This window comes from Zalophus californianus, chromosome 2 (assembly GCF_009762305.2).
Source record: "Zalophus californianus isolate mZalCal1 chromosome 2, mZalCal1.pri.v2, whole genome shotgun sequence".
In the NCBI taxonomy this organism is placed as follows: Eukaryota; Metazoa; Chordata; class Mammalia; order Carnivora; family Otariidae; genus Zalophus; species Zalophus californianus.
The window spans coordinates 141,012,650-141,036,015 of NC_045596.1; the positions used below are offsets into that span (position 1 = coordinate 141,012,650).

At 32.3% G+C, this 23,366-nt stretch overlaps 2 protein-coding genes across 4 annotated transcripts in view; one reads left to right on the plus strand and one right to left on the minus strand.

Annotated features, from left to right (window-relative positions):
• Positions 1-23,366, minus strand: part of SPOCK3 (SPARC (osteonectin), cwcv and kazal like domains proteoglycan 3) — a 461,722-nt gene that overhangs the window by 112,310 nt on the left and 326,046 nt on the right. The window lies entirely within an intron of this gene.
• On the plus strand, positions 18,583-19,478 carry LOC118356768 (proteasome subunit alpha type-2-like). The gene has a single exon (XM_035726396.1). It carries the CDS (start codon positions 18,594-18,596, stop codon positions 19,296-19,298), a length of 705 nt encoding a protein of 234 aa, XP_035582289.1. The 5' UTR covers positions 18,583-18,593; the 3' UTR covers positions 19,299-19,478.

The following is a 23,366-nucleotide window of genomic DNA, read 5'->3' on the forward strand; positions in this document are numbered from 1 at the left end:
GGCTCCCTCAAAAGCCAGAAATAGAAGCTTAGAAAATGAGTACAATGATTAAATTTAGAAAAAGCAGGTAGGAGGTAGGTTTCCTACTCCATCCACATGATATGTCTTTTGTGGTGTGGGATATTTGAAAGTAACAAAGTTAAGAGTCTTAGGGGAAAAAAAAGGCAGTAAGACTATGAAAAATATTTGAATGTAGACAATTAAATGGAAATTAACATGACGAGGATACACCTGTCAAGTTCATGGACAAACGATATGATATTTTGAGAGTTAAGAGAAATAAGAATTAAGAGAAAATAGCCAATTTGGTTATAAATCAGTTGAGTCATGAACTCTACATCTTATATAACAAAATAATATAACTTGAAACATTAAAAACTGAGCCACCCAGGCGCCCCTAGGTACTATTAATATAAGCATTTCACAGATGTACAATGGCTGTTCAGGGAGGTTATTGAAGAAATTGCTTAACCTCCCTAAGTAGCCATTATACGTCTATAAAATGCTTATATTAATAGTACCTAGGGGCGCCTGAGTGGCTCAGTCGGTTAAGCATCTGGCTCTTGATTTTGGCTCAGGTCATGATCTCAGGGTCCTGAAATTGAGTCCTGCATGGGGCTCTGTGCTGGGTGTGGTTAATCTTAAGCTCTGCGCTTAAGATTCTCTCTGTCCCTCTCCTCTGCCCCTAACCCCTACCCCCAAGAACGCTTATGCTCTCTCTTTTTGTCTTAAAAAAATAGTACCTAAATAACTTTCCTTCCTGATTGTGGGTGATGCTGGTTTCCCTGTATCTAGCAGGAATAGCAAATGAAATGAGTGTTTAAACAGATCTTTATATCATTTCTTTACTTTTCTTTTAAGAGCTTTCTTTTTTTAAAAAAAGATTTTATTTATTCATTTGAGACACAGAGAGAGAGAGAGAGAGAGAGAGAGAGAGTGTGTATGAGCAGGGGGAGAGGCAGAGGCAGAGGGGGAGGGAGAGGCAGGCTCCCTGCTGAGCCAGGAGCCCGATGTGGGGCTCGATCCCAGGACCCTGGGATCATGACCTGAGCTGAAGGCAAATACCTAACCATCTGAGCCACCCAGGCGCCCCTTTTTTAAGAGCTTTCAATAGTCATCTCTCATCTACAACAGGACTTAGTTCACCCAGTGATTCCATTTATATTAGCATTTGCAATTAGTGGCCACAAATAGTATAATTTTGCATAATTTGTACTGTTCCATTTTAATGCATGTTCCTGTGGCTAGGAATAGGACATGCAGCTAAATTTATTTTACAACTATTTAGTCATATAGCATTAGTTAATTTAAATACATTATTTGCGCTTTTGTTCATTTACTAAAAAAAAAAAAACTTTGGGGTTTATCTCCTATCTCATAAGATTCCAAAATATCAAATTGTAAAATGTAATAAAGCCTTACCTCTAAATAACTGTAAAATATTTTTAATTATTAAAATCCTTGTTATAATTTTTCTTTATTAACTAATCAGATGAATAATTGTAGCTAAGTAAGACAAATGTAAACTATTCATAAATATAAGACAAATTCCTAGGAGAATGAGTATATTAAGAAAACAACTTCAAAAATTATAGCTGTATTTACAGTGTTGTTTAGGAAGTGTGTGAAATAATTTAATGAAATATACCAGTCATAGAGAATTATATGATTTATAGTGAAGTACATCTTATTTCAATTCTTATTTTACTTAAAAGAATTAGGAATATATATAATAAATTTCTCTTCATTTGATCAGAAAATTTTGTCTACTCTGAAAGCACAGTATTAGCAGTCTACTGTTGACTTTATTAAGACATTAAAAATAATTTAACTCATTAGTTTGTATCCCTTTGTTCCAAATAAAAATACTTGGTAATTCAGAAAATTTGGATAAAGTATAATGTATAAAGAAGAAAAATACTCTTTTGTCTTAGAGTAGAAGATTTGTTGATTAATATGTATAATATTCTAAGAAATTACTTTTTTCTGGAAAGATATTGATATGGATGTAGTAACATAATTTGAGTCTTAGGCACTTTTTAAAAATATAGCATTTAATATTCCTAAAGCTTACCTTAATGGCCTCATTATAAACTACGCATGCTTTATTTATCCATCCCCATATTATTGGACATTTAGATTTTCTCCAATTTCTTATGTCATATTTTTTTTCATCAATGAACACTTGGGTTCAATAATAATTTGGTGACTTTACCATCATTATAAATATATACTCAGAAGTGGTAATACTAAGTCAAAGACTAAGAGTTTTTTAAGTCCTCTGATGTGACTTGGTTTTCCGAAGTTTTATACTTTCATAGTACCCGCTCTGTCAGTTCTCATTCCCAATACCTTTCCAAGCCTAGGCATCATTATTTTATAATTATGGTTTTATTATTTTGAGAGTCCAAAAACCATATCATATTCTTTCTTGATTTGTTGGATTATTGATGAAATTGAACATGTTTCTGGATGAAATTTCTGGACAAATTTCTGAATAAATCCTTTGTTTATTTTTTCATTAGAATTTGATAGTTTTCTATTATGGTGTGTTCCTTAATATACTGAAAATATTAAATCTTAGTCTACAATATTTGTTGTTGATATTCCTTACAGTTTATTTATTTGCCAATGAAATTGTTTAAGTAATTTGATCCAGTACAATTACTTGGTAAATGTAAACAATGTCTTCATTTCTTTAATTGTTTTTATCTTTAAAAATATATACCTAGCTTGAAATTTACCTACATTTTCTTCTCATTTAAAATGTTTGTTTATATATTTATTTCATCCATCATTAATTTTGTTTAATAGTAGGAAATAAAAATTACTTTTTTTTTTCCAAAATATAATTGGTGGTCCAGATATTGTCTGGTTTGGTGAGCTTTCTTTTTCCATTAATTGTGATGCTGCCTCATATATCAGAAACTAAATCCCAATGCAAAAGTTCTTTTACTTATGAGAGTTTAGTTTCCAAAAGATGCTTCTAGGTTCATTTGTTAGAGTTACATGATTGAGCAAATATAGGTCAGAGAGAGAGTGTATCTTTATTCTACATGTAGTTCTGATTTTAGTTATAAAAATCTGGAGGGAAGCAGTTATTAATGAAGGGAGAGTCTACACAGAGCAACATTCCCTGCCCCTCCTAAATGCACATCTACAGAGATTTATTTCTATCTATCAAGACATGCAAGCATAACATACAGTGCTATTTAAACCACTTTTCAAAGGCAGGAATTGCAGGATATATAAAACTTGGGAGTCTTCTTAACTGTGTTTCTGTCAGGTAGAGAAAAGTGAATATATTAAATTTGTCTTGAATTCCTGGGATAAATTCAAAATATACTTGCTGCGCCATATATGTTATTACCTCAAGCAGGTTGCTAATATTTTGTTTGGAAATTTTGCATTGACATTTACAACTGATTTTTTTTATTCACAATATGCCTAGTTTCAAAACTAAGTCTTGCATCACACGAAAAATTGAGGAGTGATTCCTCTTTTAAAGGGGATATCTCTGGAATATTGTGGGTAAGATTGGAATTAGATGTTTCTTGCATTTTGAGTGATAAAACAGTTTCTGAATGGTATTTTCTTTATGAGTATTTTTACCACTGATTCAGTTTATTTAGTATTACAGCTCTATCCCATTTTTGTTAATCCTTTTTGTGACAGTACTTATATTTTCTTATGAATTTATCCACTTCAGGTACATTTTCAAATGTAATGTGATGAAGACTATAATACTTTATGTGATTAGTCTAAAGAAACTAGCTTTTTGTTTTTTAATACTATTTTATCTCTTTTTTCTAATTCATTAATTTTTGTTGTTTCCCTTGGTTTTACCATTTTTTAAAAAAATAATTAAAATTCCATCTTTTGCCCCTTTGCTTTTAGCCTTTTTTCTTTTCCAAAATACGTATTTAAATTTATAAATATCCCTCTGAGTTCTGCTATAAATTCATCATGCAAATTAAATGATATATAATATTATTTTTCTTATTTTTGGTTTTAAGGATTTTCTAATATTCATTATTTAAGCCATGATTTATCTATATTTTTATTTATGGTTTGATTAATAAGTCCATTATATTCAGACTACATATCTAAATTATAATAATATTCTTTATTGACAGATTCTGTATTTGCAAATTTGTTTACTTGCTAAATCAATACTCATGGTTCTTTCAAGGTCACTCAGGGATGTATGCAGAGTGAGAAAAAATTTGAGTCACCTAGCATGCACATTCCTAATTGAGATCAACTAGGGAGATGCTCTGGCTTCCTATTTCAGTTCTCATACTGTTAATAAATGTCTTTTTCATGGTCTGGTTCGTTCCATGTTTTTTCATTTCTTTGCTCTTTGATGGTGATTTCACTGCTTAAAATGGTCCCCACGCATAGTGCTGAAGTTCTGTCTAGTGGTCCTGAGCACAAGAATACTGTGATGTGCCTTATGGAGAAAATAGGTGTTAGATAAGCTTCATTCATACATGAATTACAGGGCTAATGGATGTGAGTTCAACATCAATAAATCAGTAATATATGTTAAATATTTTTTTTTTCCTAAAGAAACACACATAAAACAAGGTTATATGTTGATCAGTTGACAAAAATGTTGTAACCAGAGGTTGGTATGAACCCACCCCTGTTTCTTTTAGGAACAATGGTTCAGTATTCACTAATTCAGTATCTGCAGACATTTATAGAACATGACTGCCATAAGTAATGAGAATAGAGTGTACTTTGAAATTTTTGAAGACTTATTTTGTGGATAAACATGAGGTGACTTTTAATAAATGTTCCAGGAATGCTAAAAAAGTGCATATTTTGTTGATACTAGCTTGTGGATGTGGTTTTCTATATATATCATTGATATTAAAATTATTAAGTGATATGTGAATAGTCTATAATTTTTTGTTTCTCTGATTATTAGGAAGTGTAAAATCACTTTGTAGTCATTTTCACAATACTTGTCAAAATTCTTTCATTTTGTATATTTTCATGCTATTTTGCTAAATGTACAGAAATTTACAAATTCCTCTTTATGGTTCTTTTAACCGTTTATATTTAGTATCTGAATTCTCTTCACACAAGCAATTTTTTTTTATTTTCTTTAGATTTTTTTTTTCATGTGGCAATTATACAGACACACCAGATTTGTTTTGGTTAGTAATTCCCTGTTACATCATTTTCTATTCTTTAAATTTGAATTTTATGGAAAAAGGTAAATATATAAAATGTATCTCAATAAGCAGTTGTCTTGGGGCACCTGGGTGGCTCAGTCGTTAAGCGTCTGCCTTTGGCTCAGGTCATGATCCCAGGGTCCTGGCATCGAGCCTCACATCGGGCTCCCTGCTCCGCGGGAAGCCTGCTTCTCCCTCTCCCACTCCCCCTGCTTGTGTTCCCTCTCTCGCTGTGTCTTTCTCTGTCAAATAAATAAATAAATCTTTTTAAAAAAAAGCAGTTGTCTTAAATCATACTGGTAATCTTTCTTTTTTAACTGGGATATTTAGTTCATTGACATTAATTGTAATTATTTATACATTTTGTGTTTAGGTTTAATGGTGTATCCCACATTTTGTATATTTTCTTTTTTATTCACCTCCCCATTTTGTCAGGGTATTTTGTTCACCATGTAACTTTTCATGTAAGCAAATAACCTTACATTCACATAAAATTAATTCATCTGGTTTTGTTTTATTAGCAGGTGATGGGTATTCAGTTCACTTTTCTGTTACCTCCTGGTGCAGAGAACAGAATTAATTATATTCTTCAGTTCAAGAACACTATCTCCCTCAGACCATGGAAACTATCTCTTTTTTTTTCTTTTTCTTATTATATTGTTCCCCTTCAACAGAGATCACTATATCCTTTCCTTTTCACCATAGGTATGCATTTTAATATTTTTATATACTTCTGAAATATATATTATTGATTTTATTTATTTTAATTCTCATAAATGTTATTGTTTTAGAAATCATCCTGTTCTTACTTACTTAATGATAATTTTTTAGGTGTACTTATCTCATTATATATATAATATGTATATTATATATATATATATATGGCAATTCTCTAGTACTTGTGATGTTTTTTTCTTGGTAATTTACAGGAATTCCACATAATTATTAATGTCCTATCAAATCTGGACATTTTAAATATCTTCTGTTGTGTCACACATATGTTAACTAAATGTCCTTTTTGAATGGAAATCCTTATATACGATGTAATAAGATCCATCAATGTTTCACCTTCAGTTTGCATTTTTAGGGCCTTGTTAAAAAAATCCTTCCATATTCTAGGACCACAAAGATATTTTCCTATATTTGCTTCTATTAACTTGATAGTTTTTTCAAATTTAGGTATTTAATGCAACTGGAGTTTGAGATACAAATTATAAGCTAAAAGCCCAACTTTGTATTTTTCCATTTACGTCATGATCCCATATTCACATTTGTTTGTTTCTGAATTAACATTATATTCTATTAATTTATTTATCTACTTGGGTTCTATTTTTATGACTACATGTTTTATTATGTGTTAGTAGCTGTTAAGTTTCCTTTTCTATGTTATTCTTTTATTTTTCCTATGTTATTCTTAATTAAAATTCATTTGAAGAATACATTTTAGAAAAATATTTTTGTATAACTTCAAAAATACATTATAACTTTGATTAGAATTGCATTTCACTTATGGATTAATTTGGGAAGTATAAATATCTTTACAATGTTAAATATTCTTACTAATATATGTGGCATATCTTTTCAAGCTTTTAGATTTTTTCTTGTCCTATAATATATATTATTTTCTATTTAAAGTTCTTGTGCATTTATTTCTATAAAGGTTTTATTTCTATTAAAAACTAAAACTTGTATTTATTTATATTATCAAGTTGATTTTTTCTGGTATAAATGAAAACTATGTATTTCATAAGTTAATCTTCTATCCAGATATTCCTGAATTTTCATTTCTTTTCTCAAATTCCTAAATTTTGTTGGAGTTTACAAACATAATTATATTATTATTTTTTTAGATTTTATTTATTTATTTGAGTGAGAGAGAATGAGAGATAGAGAGCACTAGAGGGAAGAGGGTCAGAGGAAGAAGCAGACTCCCCGCCAAGCAGGGAGCCCGATGTGGGACTCGATCCCGGGACTCCAGGATCATGACCTGAGCCGAAGGCAGTGGCTTAACCAACTGAGCCACCCAGGCACCCAACATAATTATATTATTTGCTAATAGTGATGAGTCTGTGTTTTCCCCTCTAATCTTTATATTTATTCCCATTTCTTAAATAATTGGCCAGCATTTCCAATAGTACTTTGAAGTAATAAAAGATATTCTTAACATTTTTCCTAAATTCAAAGAGAATATACTCAAGTTAAGCATGTTATTTGTTGTAAGATTTTAATTTTTTTGTAAACTCAGGAAATTAAAAACAACCCCAGTAATAAAATTTTCCAATGAATACTCATAAAGAGATCATCATATAAAATAATTAGTGTTGTCAATAAGTTCACAAAAAAAGTTCTCCTCATGTCTATTAACCAGAATATCACATCAAAAACAATCCTTTAATTGCAACAATTTTGGTATGAAAAACAGATATAGATTTAAACCTTCTAAGATAATCCAGGAAAAGAGTTATAAAAATCCAGTTAAAGAGCTTCAGAACAATTTATTTATTTTACTTCTTCTCTTATTATTATTACTGTTATTAATACTGTTATCATCATTATTTTGTCTTTCAACTGAGTTTTGTATAGCTATTGGTCATTGGTTAATTAAAATGTTATCCTTCGCCAATTTCCTGACAAAATTAGTATTCGACCTTCTCCAGTAGGATGTAAAATAATATTAGCTTATGGTCAAACAAGGAGTACAGTTTAAAATTTCTATGAAACTTGATAAATTTTAGGATATATTTCTGAAAAGTGTTTTATATACAGTCAGAAATTATCTGATAAAATACTCACAGATATAAATAAGTTCCTCTATGAAAAAGTTTCTAATGTTCATTAATCCTTATTATTATATCAGCAACTCCATATTGCATGTTCATATTATCTTTAGATTGATCATACCTCAAGATAAATATAAATACAGGATTCTGCCATTAAAACAAGTGTATTTACCCCACACAATACTGAGCTTCTGAATAAATATGATGCACACCTCGATTCTATATAATGTGGACCATGACTATGGAGTTATAAAGAGTGAACAAAGTTAAACACCACTTTCTGCACCATTAACATTAGTTAAAAGCTGCTTCTGAGAACTAAAAAGGAGACAGTTGCTGAAGCTATTATTTTAATTCATAACTTGGAGACTGTGGAGTGGAATTATTTAATGAGATTCTGTGGAATAACATAGCCTACACTCCTGTTTCAAATCACCCTGCCCTCTGACATTCTGGATGAAGATCACAATAATAATAACTATAACGATAATGAAAATAATTTCCCTGATATATTGTTACAAAGGCTTTTCCTGTCTCCAGTATATATAGCTTTAATATACATGAGAAAGAGGTAGAGAAAAGAAGAAAGTTTAATACTGGTGAGGAAAAGAAAATATTATTTACATTAACAGGATGTAACAGAAAAATATATTTCAAAATAGTACAAAAGGACATCTGAGTGGCAATGTTTAAGTTACTATAATAATTTTTTTAAAAATATTTATTTATTTGAGAGAGAGAGAGAGAGTGTGTGCAAGTGTGAGTAGAGGGGGGCAGAGGAGAGGGAGAGAATCTCAAGTAGTCTTGCTGAGCATGGAGCCCAACACAGGGCTCAATCTCACACCCTGAGAGCATGACCTGAGCCAAAACAAAGAGTCTGACGCTCAACTGACTGAGCCACCCAGGCGCCCCTGAGCTACTATAATGATTACAAGAAGGGTACTTTAGTTGTTTACTATACAGCCACAGTTTAAGATTAATGGTGTGTATGTATGTATATATATATATCTATATATATATCTATATATATATATAGTGCATTGGAAATGAAATGTCATGATTTTCAAAAAGGCACTGGCTCATGGTTAAGTGATTACTGATCAATGAACATACATAAGATGAAATCATTAATTTAATTAATTTAATTAAATTTAATTAATGCAAATTAATGTAATTAATTTAATTAATGTAATTAATTTAATTAATATAAAGAAAACTGCTTAATGGTTTTAAAGATTAAGGAAATGAATTGCATACACTGATATTAAAGGTAAACAAAAGTAAAATACTTATATTTAGACATTAATAATATTAATAATAGCCATATAATAAAAATATAAATTAGAGCATAAATGTATTACAATGCTTTTAAAGCTAATATCAATAATCCTAAGTACCACAGACTAATTCATAAAAGAAAAAAACTAAAATTGAGAAAAGCTTTATGTTACAGCAAAAATATTCAAAACTGCTAAATAGATACACCAGTAAAAATAAATGTTTTACATTTTTAAATTTTATATGCATATGATATATGTATATGGTATAATTTCTTTGATTAGGAAACACCTGACATCATTTACAAAATATATTATTTGAGGAATTGAACAGTTTTATTTGCATTTTACTTGTAATTTTAAGAAAATTAGTTACTACTAACTACTACATAATTTTTTCTTAATCCTGAAATTAAACATTCTGGAAGCAAAATTCTGAATTAAATCATACATTGAGTATCATCTGAAATAACCTGCGTTTATGAAGTTAAATTTTCTTAAAATGTACATCCAGTCATGTGGAATTTAAGAAACAAAACAAACGAACATAAGGTGAAAATAAAAAGAGAGGCAAACCATAAAAGAGATTCAACTATACAAAATAAACTGGGTTGCTGGAGGGGTGGTGGGTGGGAAGGATGGGCTAAATGGGTGATGGGGATTAAAGAGGGCACTTGTGATGAGCACTGGGTGTTGTAGGTAAGTGATTGATCTCTAAATTCTACACCTGCAACTAATATTACACTGTATGTTAACTGGAATTTAAATAAAAACTTGGAAAATGAAAAAAATGTACATCCAGATATGTATAAGGGGATGATAATAATATTAAATATAGTAAGTCTAAGAAAACTCAAATCCCCCTGGGAAATAGTTATCTAGCTTATAAACTTATTCATCCTTTTATCTATTTACAAATCAGAAAAAAAAGATACCCTTGCTCATAAAGTCAGTTTTATTCCTTTAACCCTACAAAGCAAAGCTAAACAGTAATACTATTCTAAGTGTAAATTGCTCATATTATTGGAATCAAGACCTATCTAAACCAAACAAGGGTGCCTTGGTGGCACAATTAAGCGACTGCCTTTGGCTCAGGTCATGATCCCGGAGTCCTGGGATCGAGTCCCACATCAGGCCCCCAGCTCAGTGGGGAGCCTGCTTCTCCCTCTGACTCTCTCCCCTCTCATGCTGTTTCTCTCTCCCTTGCTCTCTAATAAATAAATAAAATCTTTAAAAAAAAAACAAAATGGTCTCTGGCCAAAAGAGATGCCATACAAAATGTCTCCACTCTTTCCTATGCTATGATGTCCTGGTGTGATTTTATGTTTACTCATTACTGACTTTAGCGAAATTTATAGTTTTGATAATTGAACCTAAGTTTTTTTTTTTAAATAAAGTTTTTAAGAACTGTGTGCTAAGAAAATCAATTAAAACAAACATTTCAGTTAGAGGAGAGAACTGTGAGTTGGTGTTTCCATTAATTATTCAGAAAATTACAAAGCTGCTCCTACGCTAATGGAGCAGAGCTCTCAATTTGACTCAACTGAGCAACTATTGACAAATGCCTGGGAGGCTTTGCTGGTGCTTGATCTTGCAAGATCAGCAGGAATAGTTAAAAGAACAGTACTGTTCATTTTACAAAATGTAAAATGCTGATAGTTTGGGCTTTTCACCAAAAGCAATCAGAATTAAACACATGCCAAATTATATAGTCAAAAATCTTATAGTAGTAAGGGTAAGGCCATCTAATAAACCAGCAAAATAAAGATCTTTGTCTCTCTCTCCTCTCTTGTGGAGCTACAAACTAAACCCTCAAACACAGTTGTATTTTTGCACACTTCTGGTATTGGTTTCCAGAATATCTGGGTCAGAAGATGAATACATTCAAACATTTGCTTTATAGGAAGCAAATATCACCATATCTTTTTTTATTATTGAGTCACAGTGTTATTTTTTTATTCAAAAGACAACTGATGAACATCATACTCAAATTATATGGTAATAATTCATAGTGCATTAACAATTGTGTGATTTATATTTTAAAAGTGTTTTTAGAGACTTCAGATTTCAGATCCAACATGTAAAGGAATTCAAAGTCGTTATTCCTGTCTCTATACAAAAACCAACCAACCAAACAAACAAAAACCTGAAGAATCTCAACATCACTTAACTTTTCTTGGACTCTTCAGAGGATTGAAGTTACAGGGCAAACCACCACTCAAATATAGGGGTCAAGAAAATCTAGAGATACAGCACCTGAAACTTATTTCCTTCACACATAAGCTGATGGATGCCACAAACAGGTATAAGTACTTAAGTAGTAATTTTGATTTATTGCTGGAGGCTGAGCGTGGACTAGCTTAAGAGTGAGAAGCTACTGGAGGCTAAAGCCAAAGGGGGAGCAGCTCACGCTTTTGCATACTTTTTTTTTTTTTTCTCCAGGAACTCCACAATGTTCTCATGGAGAGGATTAAGAAAACATTCCACATAGCCCTGATAATAGGAAGGGAAAAGTAGCCATCATGAAGTCTTCTTAGCCCTTTTTCCTAACAAAGTTCTAGTCTTCAGGGATCAGGGAAAAGGACTTCAGCAAAGGATAAGGCTGATACTCTATCCCAACTTGAGGAAGGGAACTCTGCTGTACTCCAGCTAGAGGAGAGATACAACTGGAATGTGCTTGCTTGGAGCAGAAGCTGCTGGAGGCATAAACTGACAAGTTCACATAAATGGTAAATTTTGACAAAATGCTGAAGACTGAGTGATGACTAGCATGAAGATGAGAGACTCCTGGGGTATGCAGTCATAGGGAGCTCCCAAACTTGCATGGGCTTTCCTTCTAGGAACCTAATGGGATATCACTTTGTGGCTCTGGTTTGAGAAGAAAAGAACAAACATTTTGAAATAATAGAAATCCATTTTCCAAGGGAAAATATTTTGCCAGAGCCTTATTCCAGCTAGGGGAAGGGAATTGCCCCAACCCCAGCCTCCTTCAAGCTTCCAATTTTACATAAGGAAGCAAACCAATCAGTCAACAGATAAATAAATGCTGTAATTGGCAGGGGATAGAGTTTTAGGGAATGAGACTAGTAACCCCACAGTTGGAGAAGGGACTAGGTATCAGGGTGGGAAATATTTTTTATACTTGGTAGAGGGACAGAATCACTTCAAAGACCACTTCCCCAAGAAACAGTTCCACTAAAAGACAAAGACAATCCAAAACTTTGAAAATTCTCACTCTCTCACATCCCACCAGCAATCTTGCATGACTCCAATAGTAATAAAAATAAAAGGTGAAAAAGATGCCAGATGCTGACTTTCTCTGAGAATAGTACAAAAAGAAGCTCTGAAACCAAGAAGAAAGTACAAAACAATGACACAAGAGTTTGAAAGCTCTTAAGCCTATAGCTACCAAAAGCATGGAACAAAGCCCACATCCCAGCCATAATCTTCACACTAAAGACTTATTTACCTCAGAGCCTACTATACTATATATCCTTTCTAGCTTTTGACAAAAATTACATGTGATAAAGTTAAAATAAGAAGCAGTCTTCACATGATCTTAACCAAAAGGCTGAGCAGCAATAAAATAAGAAGCAGTCTCAAAGGACAAAGCAACCCATCATTAGAGCCCCTATCATTTGATTAGATATTGAAATGATCAGATAGGGAATTTAATATAAACTTTATTAATATTTTAACTGTTATTAATATATCATTAAATATGTTAAAAGCTATAATGAAAAAGGAAATAAAAATTATAATTTTATTTAAAATATTAAAAATTATAAAATTTAAAAAATTATAAAAATTTATAAAAATATAAAAATATAAAAATTATATTTTTAAAAAATATAAAATTGTATTAAAATTTATTAAAAATTATAATTTTTATTTAAAATATAGAAAAAATATTTTAAAAATTATAATTTTTTATATAAAAATATAAAATTATGTGGTTAATATAAGCATAGATAAAGAAAATATAAGAAAGAATTGAAATAGTAGAAAAAATATATCATAGTAACAGGAATAAAGAATGCCTTCAACAGTCTCATCAGTAAGCTTGAGACAGTCAAGTAAAAAAATCAATGAGTTTGAAGATAAGTCAAAAGAAAATCCCCAAAGTAAATGCTAACAGAAACAAAAAAAAAGAATAAAAGCCAGGAAAAAGACAAACAAACAAACAAACAAAAAAACCCACACACCCAGAACATCCAAGACCATGCGGTGATATCAAGAGATGTAATACTTTCTTAACCAGAAAACCAGAGGAACGAGAGAACAGGAAAGCAAAATAGTTAAAGCGATAATAGTCAAGACTTTTCAAAATTAATGACAGATACCAAACCACAGATCAAGAAGTTCAGGGAAATCAAGTAAAACAAACATATAAAAATTAAAACCAACATATATCACATTGAAACTAAAATATCAAAGAATGTCAAAGATGGCTGGGTGAGGAGAGCTCACCTACAGAGAAATAAAGATAAGAATTATAGCTGACTTCTCACAAGAAACAATGCAAACAATGGAGAGAAATCTTTAAAATATTCAAAGAAAAAAAAATTGCCAAACTTGAATTCTATAACCAGGGAAATTATCCTTCAAAAGTAAAGAAGAAATAAAGACTCTCTCAGACAAAGAAAAACTGAAGCAATTTATTCCCAGAATTTAGTTGTCTGTTTAAAGTAATAAAAGTAACAATGTATTGGGTATTCATAGCATAAGGATAAGTGAAATGAATAAATTTAATGTCACAACAAATAGGAGGGAAGAATTGAGAACACTTTTCTATTAAGTACTTAATAATGCACATAAATTGCCACAATATAATTTAAAAGTAGACTCAAATTATTGAAACATGTATTTAGGTCAATGTCTTAAAAAGTCCATAAAAGAAGTATAAGTGACATGTCAAAAGAAGACATGAAATTGAATCCTATTAATGCTAACTAAAAACCAAATGAAACAGAAAAATATTAAAAAAAAGAAATGAAAAATAAATGCAACCAAAAGAAAATATTAAAGATGATAGATTTTAGTTTTTTAAGATTTATTTGTTTATTTTAGGGAGAGAGAGAGAGAGAAAGAGTAGAGTGAGGGGAAGAAGAAGAGAGAGAATACCAAGCAGACTGCGATTAGCAAGGAGCTGGATTGGGGGCTGGATCCCATGACCGTGAGATTATGACCTGAGCCAAAATCAAGAGTCAGCTGCTTAACCAGCTGAGCCACCCAGGTGACTCTATAGATGATATTTTCTTTTATTATGTTATGTTAATCACCATACATTACATCATTAGTTTTTGATGTAGTGATGATAGATTTTAATCCAACTAGATGACTAATCACTTTAAAAACAAATAGTTAAATGCACCTGGGTGGCTAAAATAAATAAGTAAGTAAGTAAATAAATAAATAGTTAAAACACAGAACTTAAGAAAAGGGAGTCTCAGATTGGATAAAAAAGAAAACAAGACCAACAGATATGCTCTGTATAGGAAGGCCACTTCAAAAATTACACCAAAGTGTTATGCTAACACTAATCAAAAGAAAGGTAGAGTGCAATCTTAGTTTCAAGACATATCAAACTTCAGGACAACTAAAGTTATCAGAAACTCAAAGGTTATATGAAATCTGATAAAAAGATCAATTCTCAAAAAAGGCATATTATTCCTAATAATGTATGTACCTAACAAGAGAATATAAAAATATGTGAGGTAAACTGATAGAACTGAAAAAAGAAATGTACAAGTCCACTATTATCCTGGAAGACTTCACTCCTTTATCAGTAATTGAAAGATAAAGTGGGGGAAAAATTAGCAAAGATTTAGATGACCTAAATACAAGTCTAAAAATCCTCTGAATATAATTGATATTTATAGAATACTCTATCCAAAATTCACATTCTTCTAAAGTGTGCATGGGACAGTCACCATAATAGACCATATTCTGGGCCATAAGACACATTTTAATAAATGTAATAAAACATAAATCTTACAAAGCATATTTTCAGAACACAAAAGAATTAAACTAGAAATCAGTAACAGAAAGATAGCTAGAAATTCCCAAATACTCAATAACTAAATAATATACTTGGAAACAATCAATGAGTCAAAGAAGTCTCAAGAGCAACTAAAAGTTACTTTGAGAAAAATGAGAATGAAAATATAACTTATTGAACGTTGTGGAATGCTTCTGGAGAAGTGCTTAGAGAAAAATTTATTGCAGTAAATGCATATATTAGGAAAGAAAATAACCTGTTTCCACCTTAAAACAAAACAAACAAAACAAGATTGGAGTAACAGGAGCAAATTAAACCATGACAAGCAAAACAAGAACAACAAAAGCAGAAATCATTGGAACTAAAAACAATAAATCAATACAGAAAATTAATAAAATTGATAAATATCTAGATGGGCTAATCAAGAAAAAAGACAAAAATTAGCAATATTAGTAAAGAAAGAAAGGTCTTTACTGCTTTCATAGACATTAAAAGGATAATAATAGAATGCTATCAACAACTTTGTGCTCATAAATTTGATAATTTGGAAAAAAACAGACCAATTCCTTGAAAGAATAATGAAACTCATCCAAAAAGAAAGCTATAGCCTCAATAGCTCTATTTCTGTCAAGGAAGTTGAATTTAGTAATAAAGCATTTTAAAAAATAGAATATCAGGTCCAGATATTTTCACTGGTAAATTCTATCATTTAAGGAAAAAAAATTACCAATTTTACATAACCTTTTCCAGACATTTGAAGAGAATTAAATACTTTCCAATGCATTTCATAAGACAATCATTACCCTAATAACAAAACAAGATAAAATCATTAGAAGAAAATTTACAGACTGAAACCTATCTTGAATATAGATGCAAAAAATCCTAGTAAAAATTGGTAAATTAAAGAATTCAAATGTTTACTACCACTCTATTAAAACTGTAACAAAATGAAAATGTTATTGAAGAAAAAAACTGAATTCAACAATATGTAAAAATGAGCTGATATATCACAGATAGGATTAATTCCCAGAAGTAAGGCTGATTAAATTTTCATAAATCAATCAGACTTAAGAGAAAAAAGTGATCATATCAATTGATGCCTAAAAATAATTGAGTGAAGTTAAAATCCATTTTTTATAAAAACTAAAAATAAAGGGAAATTTTTCATTCTGAATAAAGTATATATTCATTATATTATATGTACATATATATATGTTCATTATATTATAAATTATAGCTAACACATTTAATGATGCTAGACTGTACAATTTCTGCCCAGGATTGGAAACAATGAAAGATAGTCTCCCTTACCACTTGTATTCACCAGCACACTGGAAGTCCTAGCTAGTGCAGTAAGACAAGAATAAGAAGTAAAAAATATGTGTACAGGAAACAGAAAACTGTTTTTATTCACAGACAACAATGACTGGCTACATAAAAGACTCTAATAAAACATCCACCAAAAAACAAACAAACAAACAAAAAAACCTCTCCTCAAACTAGTAAGATAATATAATGTGTTTGCCGGTCAATATACAAAGTCAATCATCTTCCTAAATACTAACAAAACAATGGACAACCGGAAATCAAAAAGAAAAAAAATATATACATACCACTTACAATGACATCTCCCCCAATTAGTAGTCAAATTTACTTAATATGTACAGGATTCGTGTATGTAGAAAACTATAAAATACTGATGACAGAATCCAAGGAAATCTAAGTAAATGGAGAGATAACACATGTTCATGGATTGGAAGACTCAGTTTGGCTAAGATGGTAATTCTTTGCAATTTGATCTATAGATTCACCACAGTCAATCAAATCTCCAGCAAGGTTTTTGTAGATATTGATGAACTGATTCTAAAATGTATATTAAAAGGTGAAGGTGCTAAAATACCCAATGCAATTCTGACAAAGAATAAAGTGAGAGAACTCATATTACTGAATTTCAAAATGTACTATAAAGTCATGGTAATTGAGATAACATGGGATTGGAAAAAAAAATAGATGCTTTGATCAGGGAAACAATAGAGAACTCAGAAATAAACCCTTACAAATATAGTCAACTGACTATTGACAGAGATGCAAAGGCAATTCAAAGGAGAATTGCTGGAACAATTGGATGTCCATATTCAAAGAAAAAAAAAAACAACACAGACTCCACACCATACACAAAATTAATTTACGACATATCAGAATCCTAAATGTAAAAGGCAAATCTATAAAGATTCTGGAAAAAAAAGAAAACTTGTGTAACCTTGGGTTGAATTTTTATATACAACACCGAAAGCATGACATGTAAAAGAAAGAGAAACAGATAATTTGATTTTATTAAATTTTAAAAATTTGACTTCCAAAAGTCACTTTTAAGAGAATGAAATGAAAAGAAAAGCCACAGACTAGGAGAAACATATATTTTTTTAAAGATTTTATTTATTTATTTATTTGACAGAGAGAGAGAGAGAGAGAGAGAGAGAGCAGGGACTCAAGCAGGGGAAGTGGGAGAGGGAGAAGCAGGCTTCCCCACTGAATAGGGAGCCCGATGCGTGGCTCGATCCCAGGACCCTGGGATCATGACCAGAGCCAAAGGCAGATGCTTAACGACTGAGCCACTCAGGCAGCCCATAGAGAAACATATTTTCAAGTTACATATCTGACAAGGAACTTGTATCTAGAATATACAAAGAACTCTTAAAATTCAACTCAATTAAAAAGCAGACAAGAGATAGGAACAGATTATTCACCACAAAAGACTATAGATGGCAAATAAACATATAGAAAGGTACTCAACATCATTTGTCATTATTGAAACACAAAATAAAACAACAGTGAAATATCACTACACACCTATTAAAATTCAAAAGCAAGTAATAGCAAGTGCTTGCAAGGATAAAGAGCAACAGGAACTCTTACTCACTACTGGTAGGAATGGAAAATGATACAGTAGAATGGAACTGGACCACTTCCTTACACCATACACAAAACAAATTCAAAATGGATGGAAGACCTAAATGTGAGATAGGAATCCATTAAAATCCTAGAGGAGAGTAGGCAGCAACCTCCTTTATCTCGACTGCAGCAACTTCTTACTAGACACATCTCCAGAGGCAAGGGAACCAAAGGCAAAAATGAACATTAAGGATTTCATCAAAATAAAAAAGTTCTGCTTAGTGAAGTAAACAATCAACAAAACTAAAAGGCAGCCTATGAAATGGGAGAAGATATTTGCAAATGACATACCCAATAAAGGGTTAATATCCAAAATCTATGAAGAACTTCTTAAACTCAACTTCCAAAAAACAAATCATCCACTTAAGAAATGAGCAGAAGGGCACTCCAGGTAAAGATGGCGGAGCGCGGTTACAGCTTTTCGCTGACTACATTCAGCCCATCTGGTAAACTTGTCCAGATTGAATATGCTTTGGCTGCTGTAGCTGGAGGAGCCCCTTCAGTGGGAATTAAAGCTGCAAATGGTGTGGTATTAGCAACTGAGAAGAAACAGAAATCCATTCTGTATGACGAGCGAAGTGTACACAAAGTGGAACCAATTACCAAGCATATAGGCCTGGTGTATAGTGGCATGGGCCCAGATTACAGAGTGCTCGTGCACAGAGCTCGAAAACTAGCTCAGCAATACTATCTCGTTTACCAAGAACCCATTCCCACAGCTCAGCTGGTACAGAGAGTAGCTTCAGTGATGCAAGAATACACTCAGTCAGGTGGTGTTCGTCCATTTGGAGTTTCCCTACTAATTTGTGGTTGGAATGAGGGGCGACCATATTTATTTCAGTCAGGTCCATCTGGAGCTTACTTTGCCTGGAAAGCTACAGCAATGGGAAAGAACTATGTGAATGGGAAGACTTTCCTCGAGAAAAGATATAATGAAGACCTGGAACTTGAAGATGCCATTCATACAGCCATATTAACCCTAAAGGAAAGCTTTGAAGGGCAAATGACAGAAGACAACATAGAGGTTGGAATCTGCAATGAAGCCGGATTCAGGAGGCTCACTCCGACTGAAGTTAAGGATTACTTGGCGGCCATAGCATAATAACTAAGTGACTGAAAAATCCGGAATTTCAGATAATCCCTCTACTTAAACATGTTTAAAGTATGTTTTGTTTTGCAGACTTTTTGCATACTTATTTCTACATGGTTTAATGGACTGATGTTTTTAAAATGACACTTATAAATCATAATAAACTGTTAAATCCAAAAAAAAAAAAAAAAAAAAAAAGAAATGAGCAGAAGACATGAACAAACATTTCTCCAAAGAAGACATACAAATGGCCAATAGACACATGAAAAGATTCTCATCATCACTTATCATCAGGGAAATACAGATCAAAACCTTGATGAGATACCACTTCACACCTGTCAAATGGCTAAAATTAACAACTCAGGAAACAACAGATATTGGTGAGGATGCAGAAAAAGGGGAGCCCTCTTGCCCTGTTGGTTGAATGCAAACTGGAGTAGCCACTCTGGAAAACAGTATGGAGGTTCCTCAAAAAGTTAAGAATAGGACTACCCTACGACCCTGCTCTTGCAGTACTAGGTATTTACCCAAAGGGTACAAAAATATTCATTTGGAGGGGTACGTGTACCCCCATATTTATACCAGCATTATCAATAATAGCCAAGTTATGGAAAGAGTCCAAGCATCCGTCAACTGATGAATGGATAAAGAGGATGTGGCATATATACACAATGGAATATTACTCAGCCATCAAAAAGAATGAAATCTTGCCATTTGCAACGATATGGATGGAGCTAGAGTGTATTATGCTAAGTGAAATAAGTCAGTCAGAGAAAGACAAATACCCTATGATTTCACTCATGTGTGGAATTTAGGGAAAAAAAAAACAGATGAACATATGGGAAAGGAAAAAAAGAGGGAAGAGACTCTTAATGGTAGAGAATAAACTGAGGGTTGATGGAGAGAGGTAGGTGGGGATAGACTAAATGAGTGATGGGTACCTTTTTTTAAAGATTGTATTTATTTATTTGACAGAGAGAGACAGCAAGAGCAGGAATACAAGCAGGGGGAATGGGAGAGGGAGAAGCAGGCTTCCCGCTGAGCAGGGAGCCCGATGTGGGACTTGATCCCAGGACCCTGGGATCATGACCTGAGCCGAAGGCAGACGCTCAATGACTGAGCCACCCAGGCGCCCCAGTGATGGGTATTAAGGAGGGCACTTGTTATTATGAGCACTGGGTGTTATATGATGAATCCCTAAATTCTACTCCTAAAACCAATATTATTCTATATATTAACTAACTAGAATTTAAATAAAAATTTGGAAGAAAAAAATGATTGACCTTAAAAAAACAAAATAAAATAAAACAAAACAAAACAAAATGATGCAGTCACTTTGAAAGACAGTATGACAGTATTTTTGTTTTATTTTGTTTTGAAGATTTTATTTATTCATTTGAGAGAGAGAGAGACAGAGACAGCACAGGCAGGGGGAGGGGCAAAGGGAGAGGGAGAAGCAGACTCGCCATGGAGAAATGAGCCCAATGTGGGACTCAATCCCAGAGTCCCAGGACCCCGGGATCATGATCCGAGCCAAAGGCAGACACCTAACCAACTGAGCCACTCAGGCACCCAAGTATGGCAGTTTCTTATAAAGCTAAGTACAGACTTACTCTCTAACCCAGCAGCCATGCTCCTAGATATTACCCAGTGATCTAAATATGTGTATATAGATATAGATATCTATACATGGTAGGTAGGTAGATAAATAGATAATAGATAGATGATAGATAGATAGATAATAGATGATAGATAGATAGATGATAGATAGATGATAGATAAATGATAGATAGATGATAAATGATAGATGAATAGATGATAGATAGAGATAATCGACTGATTCATGATAAAGAGTGGCACACACAATTATGGACACTGAGAAGTCTAATCAAATGTCTGGGCATCTTGTGGCTGAGTCAGGTTGGCACATAAAATTAATCATCAAATACAGGTTAGTATATATGCAAGTATGTCCTAGCTTTATCCACTCAGAGGGCTTAGAAGCAATGAATTCCCAGTAACAATAAGCACACTAATTTTCTGAAAGTCAAACTTCAAGTCAGTGGCAAGATCACTAATGTAAGCATATAGATGTCTGGCCACAACACCTGAGAGTTTAAGCAGTAGGATTAACTGAGTCCCTGGACATTTAATTTTTAAATAGAAGACTTTATAATGAACACAATTTCTTAGAAATGTAAATTATAGATCTTGATCTGGTACATGAGATATATGCAAAATGGCAGAAATTAGGCCAGATGCAAATTTAATATCTTCTTGAAAGAAGTAATGCCCAAAGTTGTAGAATTTTAATAAAAATTATTTTGCTTGACCTAATTGTCTCAACACTTTTTATAAATAGACTAGAATCTTAGAAGTTTTTGCTAATATACCCAAATGGCGAGCATTTTTTCTTAAACAATTAATTGTGTACTCAATCATTGATTGCTACATTTAAATGTGGCTAAAATCTATAAGAAAATTATCTGATAGAGGAGTGACTGCTATACAAAGATTTTTAAAGGACATATAGAGATATTTGTCATACTTATAGTATGTAAATCATTAACAACATAAAACATTAATTTATAATATATTGGTCAAAACTTTTGGTAATCAATGACACTTTTCTGTGATGCCCTTGCATCTTTAAAAGAAAAAGAGGCAGAAACTATGTATGATCAAAACATTTACATTTGGATGAAGTTAGATCCCTATTTAGTTTAATATTTAGCTCTGGATTTTCTGGTACGTACAAGTTCTTTACTGTACAAGCATACCATTAATGTTATTGGTATAACACTTTAATAATTACAATATTCTTTTCAGTTATTAATATATCATTTGAAATAATGTAAAAAATATCCTTACCAACACTAGAAATTACACAACAAAAAAACCAATGCCCTTAATTTCTGAGGGAATGTGATATTTTATCCAGCATTTTTTTTCTCAGCTATATTATTTACCAATCCTAAAATCAAAATAAGGACTTTTCTGGTATTGAAGTTCTGAAAAAGTCTAGCATCTACACATCCCTTTTAAAGAAATATTAAAGGAGGAGCACCTAGGTGTTTCAGTTGGAAGAGTGTAAGACTCTTGATCTTGGGGTTGTGAGTTCAAGCTCCACATGGGGTGTAGAGATTACGTAAATAAATAAAAAACTTAAAAAAATTAAATGATCTAGTCAAGAAAACCAAAGGAGACAACATGAGAAAAAGTAAGATATTCAATCCAAACAATTGTGGATATGGAGTAGGAATACATGTTCTAAGTGTTACAGATGGGGTTTTACTGCAGGCTTAGACAACAGCAGGTGTAGATTGGAGCAGAATGACAGAATAGACAAGTGCCAAGTAGAGGGCGAGTAGTTTCAAGAAACTGGAGTGTTGGTTGCCACATTACCATAAATTTAGTAAGTGATTGAAATAATTCTGAAGCAATTTAGACAGTTTATCACTCATGGAACAGCAGGACACATGAGATTTTTCTTCATGTGGTTCTCATTGACCAGCCCCCACGAGTCCCATAGAGGCTCAGTGGAACATTGCCCATAGTGGATCTGTGAATGTAAGCAAATCTCCTCACAGAAGCAGGGGGCTTTACTATCCTGTAATTAAATAATTTTTCCCACTAAGGTGGAGGGACCGGGGACCCTATATCTAGGGTCCAACGATGTTACCTTGAAAAGATTGTTCAAGACTTGTAAAAACACCATGGAGAATTGCTTTCCAACACCAGTGAAAACCCAAGAGGCATTACCTTACAATTTTGTTCTTTTATCAGGAAGAAAAAGAAAGTTATTCAGAAGCTTCATGAAAGAGAGTTGTATTAAAGTCAACTAAAACATTATAAAGTTAACTACAACTTAGGATTATTTTAAGCAACTGTTAGTGTTGAAAAATAATCCATTTGATCTTGACAGTCTCATTTTAGTGGCACGAGGCTTATAGTATTAGGTAGTGTGGTGGGCCTGTATCTATAGCATAGAAGATCACACTCTGGTGAAAATTATTTACAGACATAATAATATGAACAGTATTTGTTGATTTTCAACATTTAGAAGCAAGCTGTAGACAA